Source organism: Ovis aries, chromosome 16, assembly GCF_016772045.2.
Source record: "Ovis aries strain OAR_USU_Benz2616 breed Rambouillet chromosome 16, ARS-UI_Ramb_v3.0, whole genome shotgun sequence".
In the NCBI taxonomy this organism is placed as follows: domain Eukaryota; kingdom Metazoa; phylum Chordata; class Mammalia; order Artiodactyla; family Bovidae; genus Ovis; species Ovis aries.
The window spans coordinates 71,458,703-71,473,229 of record NC_056069.1 but is presented as its reverse complement, the minus strand read 5'-3'; the positions used below and the strand labels follow the sequence as shown (position 1 = coordinate 71,473,229).

Below are 14,527 nucleotides of genomic sequence, written 5' to 3'. Positions count from 1 at the left end.
TGAACGGGCACCCTGTCAGTAGGCTGTGCGGTGGGGGGCCGGACAGAGCCTGTCTGCTCAGAGGGCCCACCCGACACAGTGGGCGCCTTCCCTGGGCCTGCTTCAGGTCGCTCCTGCCCGCCCACGGACGTCCCCGGGGCCCTGAGCAGCCCAGGCCGTGATCGGGCCGGGGTCAGCGGCTCGTCTGAGACCTCAGGCAGGCACTTGGCCCAGGAGAGGGTGGGGGGCTGTGCCCGGGACCCCGCCTCTCTGAAGGGGGCTGTGCTAGGCACTTGCAGGGGAACAGGGGCGCCTGAGTCCAGCCCGCTCGCAACCCCCTCCTCAACCCTGGACACACTGCGGCGCCCCTGCCATGACTGCTAACCCTGGACACGCACACGGTGACCTCGCAGAGATGACAGTACTGGTTCTGGATGACATGCAGGTGTTTGGACCGGTCGAAGGTCGGCATAGGCTGGGAGTAGTTCTTCAAGCGGACGCTGGCTTCGGCCGGGTCGATGGAAATGGCAATCAGGTGGACTAAGAAGTGGAAGAAGAATATCCCGCCGGCCACCTGCAAGGGTGTTAAGGAGCAACTCGGCCCAGGCAGCACGCGCGGGGCCCGCCCAGGAGGTGCCTGGTCGGGCCCTCAGCCGCCGGGGGGGCCCGTGCATGGCTGGCGGCAGGGAGCAGGCCCGCCCCTCTGACAGCTGCGTGCCCAGCAGGACCCTCGAGCCCTCCATCCTCCAGGGCAAGAGCAGAGTGGCCCATGGCCCTGAGATCCCCCGAGCCTCATGGAGGCGCAGATCAGGCCTATGCGTGCCCAGGGGGGTCCTTGGGGCAGGGCGGCCATGCTGAGCTTGAGTCCTCAGAAAACGAGGAGGGTGGGAGGGTTCAAACACCTGCCAGTGAGCCTCTGTGGCCGGTGGGCCCTCCACTGTCTGTGTCTGCCTGCCTGCCTCTGTCTCTCTGTCTCTCTGTCCCTCTCTCTCCCTGCCAGCCCTCTTGGCATCCACCCTCTATTTGTCTCTCTCTGTCTGTCTCTCTCTGTGTCTCTGTCTCCCTGTGTCTGTCTCTGTCGGCCCCTGTGTCTGTCTGTCTGTCTCTGTCTCTCTCTGTCTCTGTCTGTCCCTGTATCTCTGTCTGTCTCTCTGTCCCTGTGTCTCTATCTCCCTGTCTGTCTGCCTGTGTCTCTGTGTCTCTCTGTCCCTCTCTCTCCCCCAGCCCTCTTGGCTTCCACTCCCTCTCTGTCTCTGTCTGTCTCTCTCTGTGTCTGTCTGTCCCTGAATCTCTGTGTCTCTGTCCCTGTGTCTCTCTCTCTGTCTCTCTGTGTCTGTCTGTCCCTGTATCTCTGTGTCTCTTGTCTCTCTCTGTCTCTGTCTGTCTGTGTGTCTCTCTCTGTCTCTCTGTCTCTCTGTGTCTGTCTGTCCCTGTATCTCTGTGTCTCTAGTCTCTCTCTGTCTCTGTCTGCCTGTCTGTCTGTGTCTCTCTCTGTCTCTGTCTGTCTGCCCCCGAGCCCTCTCAGCGTTCCCCCACCCCCGCGGCTCCCAGGGTGAGCTGACGCGCTCAGATCCATCCTCTGCACGTTCTCTTCAGGGACCAACACACTGTTCCCATGGAAACCAAACAGACGGGAGGAAGCCCGCTCTGGGCCCCCGCAGCCCTGCCCTGCTTCCCAGGACGGTCCTGTTGCGGGAGCGGGGGGCGGGGTTGGGTGCACAGGCCTGCTCCGCAAGGGCTGCCTGGGTGCGGCGGGCAGAACCTCCGGCCCACTCCCCGCCCACCGGCAGGGTCTGCAGGGCCGCGCCATGTGTGGGCTCTGGGCAGGGCCAGCCTCCTGGGCCCCCAGCACTGCCGTCGGGTCCAGGCTCCTGCGGCCCCTGCGCCACTCGGCTCGGCAGGGACCCCTGGGCTCGGGAGTCCATTCACGGCCTGCATTGGCCTCCCTGGACCCACCACCTGCAGGGCGCAGCTGGCCTCAATTGGGGGCTGCTTTGACCGAAGCCGATTGGCCCCCTGTCCTCCAGCCTCCAGTGCAGACCTCGGGCCCTGGGTGCCAGGCATGGGGCGAGAGGGGCCCGGGCCGGCCAGGGGGCATGGAGACCACCATGCGGGCTGCAGTGAGTGGGGTCAGAGGGTGAGGCCGACCGGAGGGCTGGTGCCCGGGTCGGACCTGTCGCCCGGGTCAGGGCTGACCAGGCGCACGGCCTGAAGGACGTGGGAAGCGCGACTGACCGAGGACCAGCTGGGTCAGGGACCCCCATGGAGGCGGGGCTGCCGGATCCCTCAGAGCCACTGGGACCCTGCAGGGCTGGGCTGGGGGTGAGGCCCGCCTCTGCCCATGCTGACCAGCAGACAGGGCCCTGCCCCGTGCAGGGTGTGGGGCGGTGGGCGGGGCTCCATGGCCAACCTGTGGTGTCACAGCTGGGGGCACCACATGGTCTGTGCCCGCTGACCCCCCGGCACCCACTTCCCAGAACACAGCGGGCTGCTCTGTTTGTGTGGTTCCCGGGGCAACAGGATGCATCCGGAGCGCAGACGGGAGGGGCCCGCGGGATGGGCGGGGCAGGAAGTGGCTCACTGCCCAGGTGAGGCCCTGCTCTGCAGGCCGCAGTGGGCTTGACCCCACCAGGCACCTTCTGGCAGGGCTGGGACAATGGGCAGGATGGCAGGCGGGTGGCCCACGTGCTCTCTCCCCATGAGACCAGGCAGGGAGTGTGGGCATGGCGCCTACGCTCAGACCCTCGGCCTTATGTGGAGATGCCCGACCCACAGCCGACAGGTAGCTCTGCAGACTTCCCAAAACTGCAGGTGCCAGGGACCCCAGGACAGTGTGCCGCCTAGACACAGTGGGCCAAGCTGCTGGGGCCCCTCAGACACCAAGAGTCCACGGCAAGCACACACCTGGGCCCGTCTGCAGGTGGGCAGGCATACACCTGGGCCTGTCTGCCGGTGGGGAGGCCAGGTCGGCCATGCTTGCCCGCGATCGCCTGGCCAGGCCCGTTGGTCACACCAAGGGGGAGTGGCACTGAGCCCCAAAACAGAAGGGTGCAGGCGGGCGGCGCACCCTCCAGTTACTGGCTTTCACTTTCAGAAGTAATTTTATCTGAGGAGAGTCTTAGGTTCAAGTTAATAATACAAAGAACCAGGTCCGGCGTCTCACTTCCAGCAAACAGGACCCGAGCCGCTCCAGGAGGAGGACTCGGCTGGTCCCTAGCAACTATCTGTGTTCAGTAAACAAACGGCGCTGGGCGCAGCCCAGGACACCCGCCCTGCCCCCTGGCTGCCGGGCCGGCCCTGGGCCGGGGGCGGGGCCCACACTGGGGCTGCCTCCCTACCGCCTGAGTCCCCGAAGACCCCCGCCCCTCCGGCCCCTCCTGCACACACAGGGTGGCCAGGGTCCAACTTGCTGACCCCCCTATCTCCAGGGGGCCTGCGGGGTGCCTCCCGACTTCTGGAAGCCCCACAGCCCTGACCCTGGCCCTGGCCCTCCGTTGGCTTTGCTCCTGGTTCCCTACAGGTGCCAAGGGGCGCTGGCGCCCCGCCGTGGCCAGAGAGCAGCACTTCAGTGCACTGCCACCCTTCAGGGACTTCGCTGACACAGGGCGGGTCCGGGCCGCAGGAGGCTTGGCCAGAAAACATGTCCCGCAGGAAGACTGAGCTCTGGGCAGCCAGGAAGTCCACCCTGTGTCCACGGCTGGGACAGGCAGGAGGGGCTCACGGAGCCACCCAGGGGCGGGAGCCACGGGGGTGGGGGAGAAAGGACTGTCCACCTGGGGCTCCTTGCTGGGCACAAAGCAGGTGCGCACTCACAGGGGCTACTGGACAGGGCACGTGGGTCCCTTGAAAAGACTCCCAGGGCCAAAACGCAGCTAAGTTTTGGGTCAAAAGAGACTGGGTTATAGCCCAGCACAAAGCTCACCTGGACAGCGTGTTAAAAGCAGACACAACCCTCTGCTGACAAAGGCCCGTCTTGCCAAAGCTGTGTTTTTTCCGGTAGTCATGTATGGATGTGAGAGTTGGACCATAAAGACAGGTGAGCACTGAAGAACTGATGCTTTGGAACTGTGGTCGTGGAAAAGACTCTTGAGAGCCCTTTGGACTGCAAGGAGATCCAACCAGTCCATCCTAAAGGAGATCAGTCCTGAATATTCACTGAAAGAACTGATGATTAAGCTCAAACTCCAATACTTTGGCCACCTGATGCAAAGAACTCACTCACTGGAGAAGATCCTGATGGTGGAAGACGGTGAAGGTGGGAGGAGAAAGGACGACAGAGGATGAGAAAGTTGGATGGCATCACCGGCTCGGTGGACATAGGTTTGAAGAAGCTCTGGAGACAGTGAAGGATAGGGAAGCCTGTGTGTGCCGTCCATGGGTCACGACGAGTTGGACACGACTGAGCGACTGAAGGCCAACAACGTAAGCAGAGCCGCACGGGCGAGGTGAAGCTGTGTCCCTGAACGGCACTGAAGTCCCAACCCCAGGAGCTGTCGTGATTTCACTTGAGAATGGGGTCTTTGCAGATGATCGAGTTAGGCTGAGGTCCTTGCGATGTGTCTGGACCTCATGGGACTGGTATTCTTATGAGATGAGAAGCCCAGGACTCAGACATGCATGGGGACGACCCTGTGAGGACACGCAGGCGGCCAGATCTGAAGCCAGTGGACGCCTGGGGCCAGCAGAGTTGGGACGGTTCCCAGGAGCTTCTCAGGGGGCATGGCCCCCTCCCCCCGAACGTCCTAGGGCTCTCTCTCCCCTCCTGTGCATCTGCGCCTCAGCGTGTGTGACACTGGGTGTTCATGCGTGACACTGGGTGTTCATGCGTGCACTGGGTGTTCATGCGTGACACTGGGTGTTCATGCGTGCACTGGGTGTTCATGCGTGCAGCCAGCGGGTCACTTGTGCATTCTCTGTGTATGTGTGTGTGTGTGGGGGGGGTCTGTGTGCTTCAGATACAATAAAACCAGTGACTGAAGCTTCCACATTAAGGAGGCAGAAAAAGAGCAATTAAAGCTGGTACATTGAAAGGAAATAGTAAAAATAAAAGCAGAAATTCAAAAAAAGTAAACAGGGAAAATCAGTAAGTCCAAGAGCAAACAACCTGAATAACCAACAGAAGCGATAAACCCCAGGAGGATGGCCACTGGTGCCGTCAGCACAGACGCTAGACACTGGCCGGGCAACAAGGAACCCCGCGAAGAGCTTTACTCCGAGAAACAGGACAGTGCAGGCCACATGCTTAAGTTTCCCCAAAGCACAACTTGCCAGAACAGACAAGATCAAACAGAGGAGCTGAAACGCCCTTTTCCTACTGAGGAAATTGATCATGACAAGTCTTATCACAAAGAAGTCTCTGCTGACTCGGGGCAGGGACAGACAGTCCTCATCTGAGGGAGAGATACCCACACAGATGCCCTGGTGTCTCTGGCTGATGGAGGCAGGGCGGGGTGGGGGAGCTTTGGGGCTCAGTGTAGCCCCACATCTGCAGAAGGACTTTAGAAATGGAGGAGTGCCAACCTTGGTATTAGGGAGCATGTGGTAACTTCCCAGGGACTTTTGTAGGTGAGGAAACAGAATGGTGCGGAGACAGATGTCTTGTCAGAGGCAGCCTGGGCATTCCGGCGACATCTCATCACGGGGGGTGGGGGGGTGGGCTTTAACGAGGCTCAGCATGTGTGAGACAGGATGCTCAGCACATGTGAGACAGGACGCCCGTGTATGAGGCGGGATGCCCAGCGTGTGTGAGGCGGGATGCAAGACTGGCAGTCTTCATTAGCACCCAGTATTTGAGGTCCGTTGCTTTGTTCTCCCCGCTTTTTCAAAGCTGAAAGATGCTGAGCTCAAGGCTTGGGCAGCTTTGTGAGTCTGCGAGAGCCTTTCCTGCCCTGCCACCTCCACCACCTGGCCACAGACGCCTGGCGGGTGGGCGGAGTAGCCCGTTTCCTCAGTGCAGAGCGATGGCGCAGGCGCAAACACCCCACTTTCAGAAGACGGCTCCAGCGCCCACTGTACAGCAGCCCAGCCTGTCCACGGGGCTTCCCAGGGAGCGCCAGTGGTAAAGAACCCGCCTGCCAATGCAGGGGATGTAAGGGATGTGGGTTCGATCCCTGGGTCAGGAAGATCCCCTGGAGGAGGGAATGGCAGCCCACTCCAGTATTCTTGCCTGGAGAATCCCATGGACGGAGGAGCCTGCTGGGCTACAGTCCACAGGGTCACAGAGTCAGACACGACTGAAGTGACTAACACACAGCTGGTCCACCGGCTCTGATGTGCAGTGGCCCTTGGGGTGGGGGCCAGGGTTCCTGGCGGAGCCCCACACCACCCTGATGCCCACCTGAGGGATCAGATGTCTGTGCCCAGAACAAGGCCACGCCGGGGGTCACAGACACAGCGCCTCAGTGGGAAGGCATCGGGGGCGGGGTTCCACGCACCTGACACTGAGCGGGGCATGTGAGCACCTCAAGTCGGTACAGTGGATAAGACTCTGCACTCCCAACGCAAGAGGCCCAGCTTCACACCCCAGCCAGGGAACGAGACCCCACATGCTGTGACTAAAGATCTTGAGAGCCACAGCTAAGACCCAGTGCAGCCAGACAGATGGAGAAAGCAAATACTAACACACACGCACACGCATGCACACACGCACACGCAAACACATGCACACACACGCACACGCAAACACATGCACACACACGCAAACACATGCACACATACCACACGCACACGCAAACACATGCACACACACATACACAAACACATGCACACACGCACACACGCACACACACGCACACATACCACACGCAAACACATGCACACACGCACATACACAAACACATGCACACACGCACACACACGCAAACACACGCACACATACCACACGCAAACACATGCACACACACGCACACATGCACACACACCACACGTGCACAGAACATGCACATACGCACACACGCACACACATGCACACATGCGCACACACATGCAAACACACACGCACAGAACATGCACATGCGCACACACGCATGTGTGCGCAAACGCACAACATGCACACACACAAGTGCACACATGCACGCACACACAACATGCACACGCACGCACACCTGCACACACATGCACACACGCACAACATGCACACACAAGTGCACACATGACAAGCACACGTGCACACACAACACGCACACGCACACACACGCACGCCATTCCTCTCGGACAGCACAGACTGGCTGTGTAGCCACAGTCAGGGCAGCTTGCAGCCTGTCTGCAGCTCCTCCCCTCCTGGGGTCTCTGCCCACCAAGGACCCTCCTATCCCTGCTGCCAGCTGGGCGCCCTCCCCCTGCCCAGCACAGGTGGGCACTGGCAGCCGGGACCCCGATCGAGCAGCCACCGGAGGGCGGCTGTGGGGTTTCTGGTGCAGGCAGCGGGCGTGAACCACGGCTGAACCGTGGGAGCCGGGGCGGAGGCAGGTCTGACCACCCCTGTGGGCGGAGCCAGGCCTGCTGGAGGCCCCTTGGGAAGCCCCTCCCGGCTTAGACCGCAGCGCTGTCCCGGGGAAAAGGATACACTGTAGGCGATGTATCTCGAGTCCCGCGGCAGGAGGGGGATGAAGACCAGGAAGGTGGTGAAGGCCAGAATCAGGAACACCGTCCAGGCCACGATCTGGAAGGAATGCAAGGGCCGCGACCAGCCATTCACCCTGGACAGGCGGGGCGGCGACACCTGCGTGCTCCTGCTGGACGCAGCTCCTGGGAGGACCTGCCTCGGCCTCCTGGCGCAGAAGACCATCTGCAAGACAGCAGGGGCGCAGGGGGCCATGGGCGCCGCCCGCTGCCCATGCAGCCCGGGATGCCACAGCTGGGCCAGCAGTTCCAGGCTGTGTGTGGTCCCCGGGCCCCTGCTCCTGCCGGGACCCCAGGGTGGGCAGTTACCAGTCCCTTGCAGCCGGCGGGCCACCTGCAGCGACCATCTGCTGGTCACTTTCCAAATGCACACACCTCATCAGAAAATCCACGGATGCGGGGGACCCACATGAGGAGGAGGTCCAAAGCCCTGGGAAAGCCCAGAGTGGGAGCAAAAGGCAGCTGGAGCCAGGTCAGTCAGATGCTTTCACCCACCAGAAGCCCTGTGTGTTTCCCCAGGGCAGGAGGGCTGCAGGCCAGGGTCCTGGCCCACGGGTGTGCCCTGCAGGGGTGGGAGGGAACCGGGCCCTTCCGGCCTGTCAGGTGGGCAGGCCTGCCAGGAACGGGAGGGATGTGTCCTGGAGAGGCCATGGAGTGCCACTGCAAAGTCACTGCAGATGGTGACTGCAGCCATGAAATTAAAAGACGCTTACTCCTTGGAAGAAAAGTTATGACCAACCTAGATAGTATATTCAAAAGCAGAGACATTACTTTGCCGACTAGGGTCCGTCTAGTCAAGGCTATGGATTTTCCTGTGGTCATGTATGGATGTGAGAGTTGGACTGTGAAGAAAGCTGAGCGCTGAAGAATTGATGCTTTTGAACTGTGGTGTTGGAGAAGACTCTTGAGAGTCCCTTGGACTGCAAGGAGATCCAACCAGTCCATTCTGAAAGAGATCAGCCATGGGTGTTCTTTGGAAGGAATGATGCTAAAGCTGAAGCTCCAGTACTGTGGCCACCTCTTGCGAAGAGTTGACTCACTGGGAAAGACTCTGATGCTGGGAGGGATTGGGCGCAGGAGGAGAAGGGGCCAACAGCGGATGAGATGGGTGGATGGCATCACGGACTCGATGGACATGAGTCTGAGTGAGCTCCGGGAGTTGGTCATGGACAGGGAGGCCTGACGTGCTGCGATTCATGGGGTCGCAAAGAGTCGGACACGACTGAGCAACTGACCTGAACTGAACTGAGGGGTGACACTGTTAACAGCTGCTACAGGTGGAACTTGGGGGAGTTTAGAAGACCCTGTGCACAGCCTACACAGCAAGAGTAGCTGACAGGAGTTCATTACTTTAGGAAGAGACAGAAACACTGAAAAAGATTCCACAGCTCTTGTGTGAGCTGTGACTCCCCCTGGGGGCTGTCCTAAGGGTAAATCTCAGCTGCTGCCTCTGCTGGCCGTCCACCCAGGTCCTCGGATGAGATGCCACTTGGACAGAGGCCACAGCAGTCCTGAGTTTGCTGGGGTCTAGCGAATCAAATGGCACATGTGTGCAACAAGGCCAAGGCACCTGGGAATTGGAACCCTGAGGGGCAGGCCTGGAGCTGAAACATGATTCCCAGATAGAAACATGGGATGGAAGGGCTGACATCACCCCCCACGCAGCAGGCATGCAGAAGGTCGCGTCAAGGATTCCTGCAGGTCTTGGACAGAGGTGTGGGGAAGCAATCGTTATGAGACTAAAAGCTGGAGACACAGCATGACGCTGGTCTGTTAGGGTTTCCAGGCTAGGAAAAGGAAGAGGGTGTAAGAAGAAACAAAGAAACAAGGGAAGCATGTGTGTGTTGCAGGGGACTGAAGACTTCAGCCCTAAATCACATTCCAAGAACCAAGCAGGGAGAAAAGGGATGGCCTCCAGTGGCAGAGATGCGAGTTCCGAGGACAGAGCCCTCAGTGTCCGGGAAGGAAATGGTGGCATGACCTGCAACGCGATGTAACTGGCACTGATCAAGTTCAAGTGCTGAGTCTCCTGTCCTGAGATGAGCAGCCAGGCTGGCACCGCAGGCAGGACAGAAGGAGGCGCCTGGGGGCACGCAGGGGCACCCGCTCACATTTTCAGATCCGAGACTCACCCCAATACCCCAGGCACCTCACATTCAGGCCGCAGGGGGAGCCCGTGTGTCTGCGTGAAAGCCGGGGCCCACAGCACTGGCCGCGCTCGGACGCAGGGAGCCCGGCCACCCGCCCCGCCCGGGGCCCCCATAGGCAGACCTGGCCGGTGGTGGCTGCAGACCTTCCCCTCTGCTCCGCGTGGGTCGTCGGGAGTCCGTGAGGCGGTTCTGATGCTGGGGCCCTGGGGAGGGCGGACGAGCTGCGAGGGCTGGACCTCTGCCCCTGCCCTTCCCGGGCCGCACCCCCGAGGGCCAGGGTCCCCGGGATCAGGGCACCCAGGGCTGGGAGAGCGCGTCTGCCTCGGTGCACCACGGCCGTGCCCGCCCTCCTCCGGGGGCGTTCCTGGGGGCCCAGCCTTCTGCCCGAGGCCGGACCCTCCTTGCCCGGCTGTCCAACTCTGACTCTGGCCGCAGCCGTGGCTCAGCCTCCCCGCGTCTCGACTCCGCGCCCTGCTCGCCGGGTGCACCGAGAGGAGGCTCAGCTGAGCACCCGGGGCGGGCGGCGGCCCCCAGCCCCTGCCACCACCGCCGCCGCCATTACCGCCAACGCCCGAGGAGCGGGAACCCGGGGGGCCCAGCAGCTGCTGGGGGGACAGGATCTCCTGTTCCACCCGCCCTAGGACACCGCTCCACAGTGCTGCTGCACGTGGACACAGCACACACCACACACACCTCACACACCACACACACCACACACCTCACACACACCACACACACCACACACACCTCACACACCTCACACACCTCACACACCACACACACCACACACACCTCACACACCTCACACACCTCACACACCACACACACCTCACACACACCACACACACCTCACACACCTCACACACAACACACACACCACACACACACCACACACACCACACACACCACACACACCTCATACACCACACACACCACACACACCTCACACACCTCACACACCACACACACCACACACACCTCACATACCTCACACACCACACACACACCACACACACCACACACACACCACACACACACCTCACACACCACACACACCACACACACCACACACACCTCACACACCACACACACCACACACCTCACACACCACACACACCTCACACACCACACACACCTCACACACCACACACACCACACACCTCACACACCTCACACCTCACACACACCACACACACCACACACACACCACACACACCACACACACCACACACCTCACACACCACACACCTCACACACCTCACACACCACACACACCACACACACACCTCACACACACCACACACACCACACACACACCTCACACACCACACACACCACACACCTCACACACCTCACACACCACACACACCTCACACACCACACACACCACACACCTCACACACCTCACACACACCACACACACCACACACACCTCACACACCACACACACCACACACCTCACACACCACACACACCTCACACACCACACACACCTCACACACACCACACACACCACACACACCTCACACACCACACACACCACACACCTCACACACCACACACACCTCACACACCACACACACCTCACACACCTCACACACCACACACACACCTCACACACCACACACACCTCACACACACCTCACACACCACACACACCTCACACACCTCACACACCACACACACACCTCACACACCACACACACCTCACACACACCACACACCTCACACACCTCACACACCTCACACACCACACACACCTCACACACCACACACACCTCACACACCTCACACACCTCACACACCTCAAACGCCTCACACACCTCATGGCGCACACACACACCTCACACACACAGGCACACAGCACTCACACACGCCACACACGCCACGGACCCCGCGCAGGCTGCCCTAGGGGAGCGCCGGGTCCTGGCCCGGGGCCCCTCTGCCCGCCGCCGCCTCCCCTAAGGCCGTCCTGGGGCCGCCACCTCCCCTCGGGCCGTCCTGGCCTCCCGGGGCCGACGCCGGGCCGCGCTCGGTACGCTGGCCGTCCGGGTTGTGCCCGGGACCCCTTTCTGCTCTGTTCTGGTTCCTGCATCTGGCTTTCATCGTCCCTGGGGCTCTGCTCTGTTTGGTGCTGGGACGACCTGTGAGGCGGCGTCCCCTCCGGGCCCCCAACACGAGCAGCACCGAGGTTCGCGGGCCTGGGCGGCCGCTGCCGAGCTGGCCGTGGCGGCAGGGCCGGCCCGGGTCTCCCCGGCCCGGGGGCAGTGCGCACAGGACCCCTCCGCTCCCCGCCCCACGCGGCTCCTGTCCTCCCCGGAGCAGGCGGCCGGGCACCACACGGCCTCTGAACGGGGCGCAGACCCCGGCCACTCCTGAGCCCAGGGCTGCGGTGCCCTGCCGGCCTGGGCCCTCTGCGGACGGGTGTCCAGGAGCGGAGCCGCCCGAGGCGAGGCACCCACCTCCCGCGCAGCCGGAAGGCGCGGCCACAGCAAGCGCGTGGAGCGCGCGCCCCTCGAGCACACCCTCCTCTGGGTTCTCAGGTCCTGGGGGAGCCGGGGACGCAGGGCGCCCCTCACTCAACCCAGGCCCGAATGAGAGACTTCCAGGGCCCCAGGCGCATCACAAAGGCGGCCCCGCCCCCGGGCCCGCATCACCGGCAGCGGGGGAGGGGCAGGCCCAGGGCCCCGGGGACCCTCGCCACCGGCGCCTGAGGCTGCAGAACCTCAGCCGCGAGTGAGCAGGCAGCGCGCCCATGCCCCGGGCCTGCGGCCTCAGCATTCGGGCCAGGGGTGGCCAAGGCGTCCTTCCCAGCCTCATCCTCATGCTTGACCCTGGGGCCGAGAGGCCGGGCCCGGTCCAGGGCTGTGGGCACCTCTGTCCGGGCCTGACCAGCCCCCGGCTGCCCCCTTGTTGGCTGCAGAAGGGCCACAGTAGATGGCGAGTGGGGAGTGCAGGCGTGTGGACACCACGGTGAGCGGGCGGCTCCCATGATGTCAGCTCCGGTCTTGGGGTCTCCCGCCTTCTGCCTCACCCCACAGGGTCTCATGTCTAAGCTCAAGAAACTCCTGGTCCTCAGTGTCGGGTCCGAGGTCTCCTATCTGGTGTGGCGGATTCCGATCTCAATCCTTCCTTGGGGAAAGCAGGTGGATGGGGTCCCTCTCCGTCCACATAGGCGGCATCCTGTGGCCTCCAGCCTCCCTGGGGTCACCGCTCCGGGCTCCGTCAGGGGTGGCAAGCAGGCTGGCCTCCTCCAGGCAGCGTGCTGCCTGAGGCCCATGGGGATCAGGGGTCAGCCTCCACCCAGTCCTCTGGGTCTGGTCCGGATGGACAGGCATGAGGGAGGAGCCAGCGGGTTGCAGGCAGTTGGCTGGGCGGGAGGCCAGTGAGGAGGAGGCTCCTCCAGGGCTTGGGGCCTCCCGCAGGGCGGGGCTGGTCAGGCCGACTCTACTCCTGGTGGGCCCTGCTCCCCCAGCTACCTGGCCTCAACCTCCCGCTCACTGCTCACTGGCTTCAGTTTCCTCACGTGCCGTTGGCCCAACAGCACTGTCCTGGAGCACAGCAGCCCCTGGGTGATGGGGACGCTCCTCCAGAACCCCAGCTGACCACAGGCAGACAGGCGCGTGAGAGCCAGACGCCACCTGGGATCACCAGCCGGGAACCCTAGGGAGTGAGGGGGCTGGTGCCTGCCTCCAGGGCCCCTGCAGTGCCCGCCCACGGGCAGGCCTGAGAACAGGAACCTGCGCCAGAGGGTGCTTCCAGGGAGGCCGGCGGCTCCAATCGCTGTCCACGGTGCTGCCTGGAGCCCACAGGAATCAGCGAGATGCGGGCGGAAAATCAGGCACCCACCCAGGATCTGACCCCAAGACCCAGGGTCTGACCCCAAGACCCAGCCCACAGGCAGCAGAGGCCTTGGAGACATTGCAGCCGTGATCTCTGGAGACTGAAGGCAGAGCTTAGCTCCTGCAGGAAGAGCCTAAGGCCTGCATCCCACATTTTCCCCACCGAGGGCCGAGGGCCGAGCTCTGAAACAGAGCTCCTGGGAGACTGAGGAACTCAGCCAGCAGAGTGGCCCGCACCCACGTTCTCCCCTCTGCGGGGCCGGGCTCAGGGGTCCCGGGAGACAGCGGTAGAGTGGTCCCCACTCACACTCTCCCCTCTGTGGGGCCAGGCTCGGGGGTCCCGGGAGAGCACCCACGCTCTCCCCCCTGCGGGGCCGGGCTCGGGGGTCCTGGGAGAGCACCCACGCTCTCCCCTTCTGCGGGGCCGGGCTCGGGGGTCCCGGGAGAGCACCCACGCTCTCCCCTTCTGCGGGGCCGGGCTCGGGGGTCCCGGGAGAGCACCCACGGTCTCCCTCTCTGCGGGGCCGGGCTCGGGGGTCCCGGGAGAGCACGCACGCTCTCCCCTCTGCGGGGCCGGGCTTGGGGGTCCCGGGAGACAGCGGTAGAGTGGCCCGCACTCACGCTCTCCCCTCTGCGGGGCCGGGCTCGGGGGCCCCGGGCGCCACGGCTCCCGCTCACAGCAGCACCGCCAGGCTGCTGATCCGTGTGTCTTCACACGTCCTGGGAAGCGCTCTCTGGTTAAGATGATGGTCATCACGGCCTCCTGCATAGAACACGCTTCTCCAGAAACACTTATGTGCAGCCACAGCCAGAGTATCACAGACCCCAGCCCCTCACCCGTGGGGCTTTGAGGGATGATGAGCTCAATCACCCACAAGCGGTACCGCCAGGGCCACGCAGCGGCCAGGGAGCTTCTGGAGGCTCCAACCTTGTTTC

At 62.6% G+C, this 14,527-nt stretch overlaps 1 protein-coding gene across 3 annotated transcripts in view; it reads right to left on the bottom strand.

The window, feature by feature from the left end:
• Positions 1 to 9,860, bottom strand: part of LOC101109601 (probable palmitoyltransferase ZDHHC11B) — a 46,371-nt gene extending 36,511 nt beyond the window's left edge. The window contains exons 1-2 of one of the 3 annotated variants that reach the window (XM_042233990.2): positions 7,544 to 9,860; positions 378 to 553 (exon numbers count right to left, since the gene is read on the bottom strand). In XM_042233990.2, the coding sequence (XP_042089924.1) occupies positions 378 to 553; positions 7,544 to 7,795 (428 nt within the window). In that variant the 5' untranslated portion in view covers positions 7,796 to 9,860. Of the gene's footprint in view, positions 1 to 364; positions 1,539 to 7,543 lie in introns of those variants that run through there. The other 2 variants (XM_042233988.2, XM_042233989.2) reach the window with 2 other exon arrangements.
• Between the last annotated feature and the right edge of the window lie 4,667 nt (positions 9,861 to 14,527).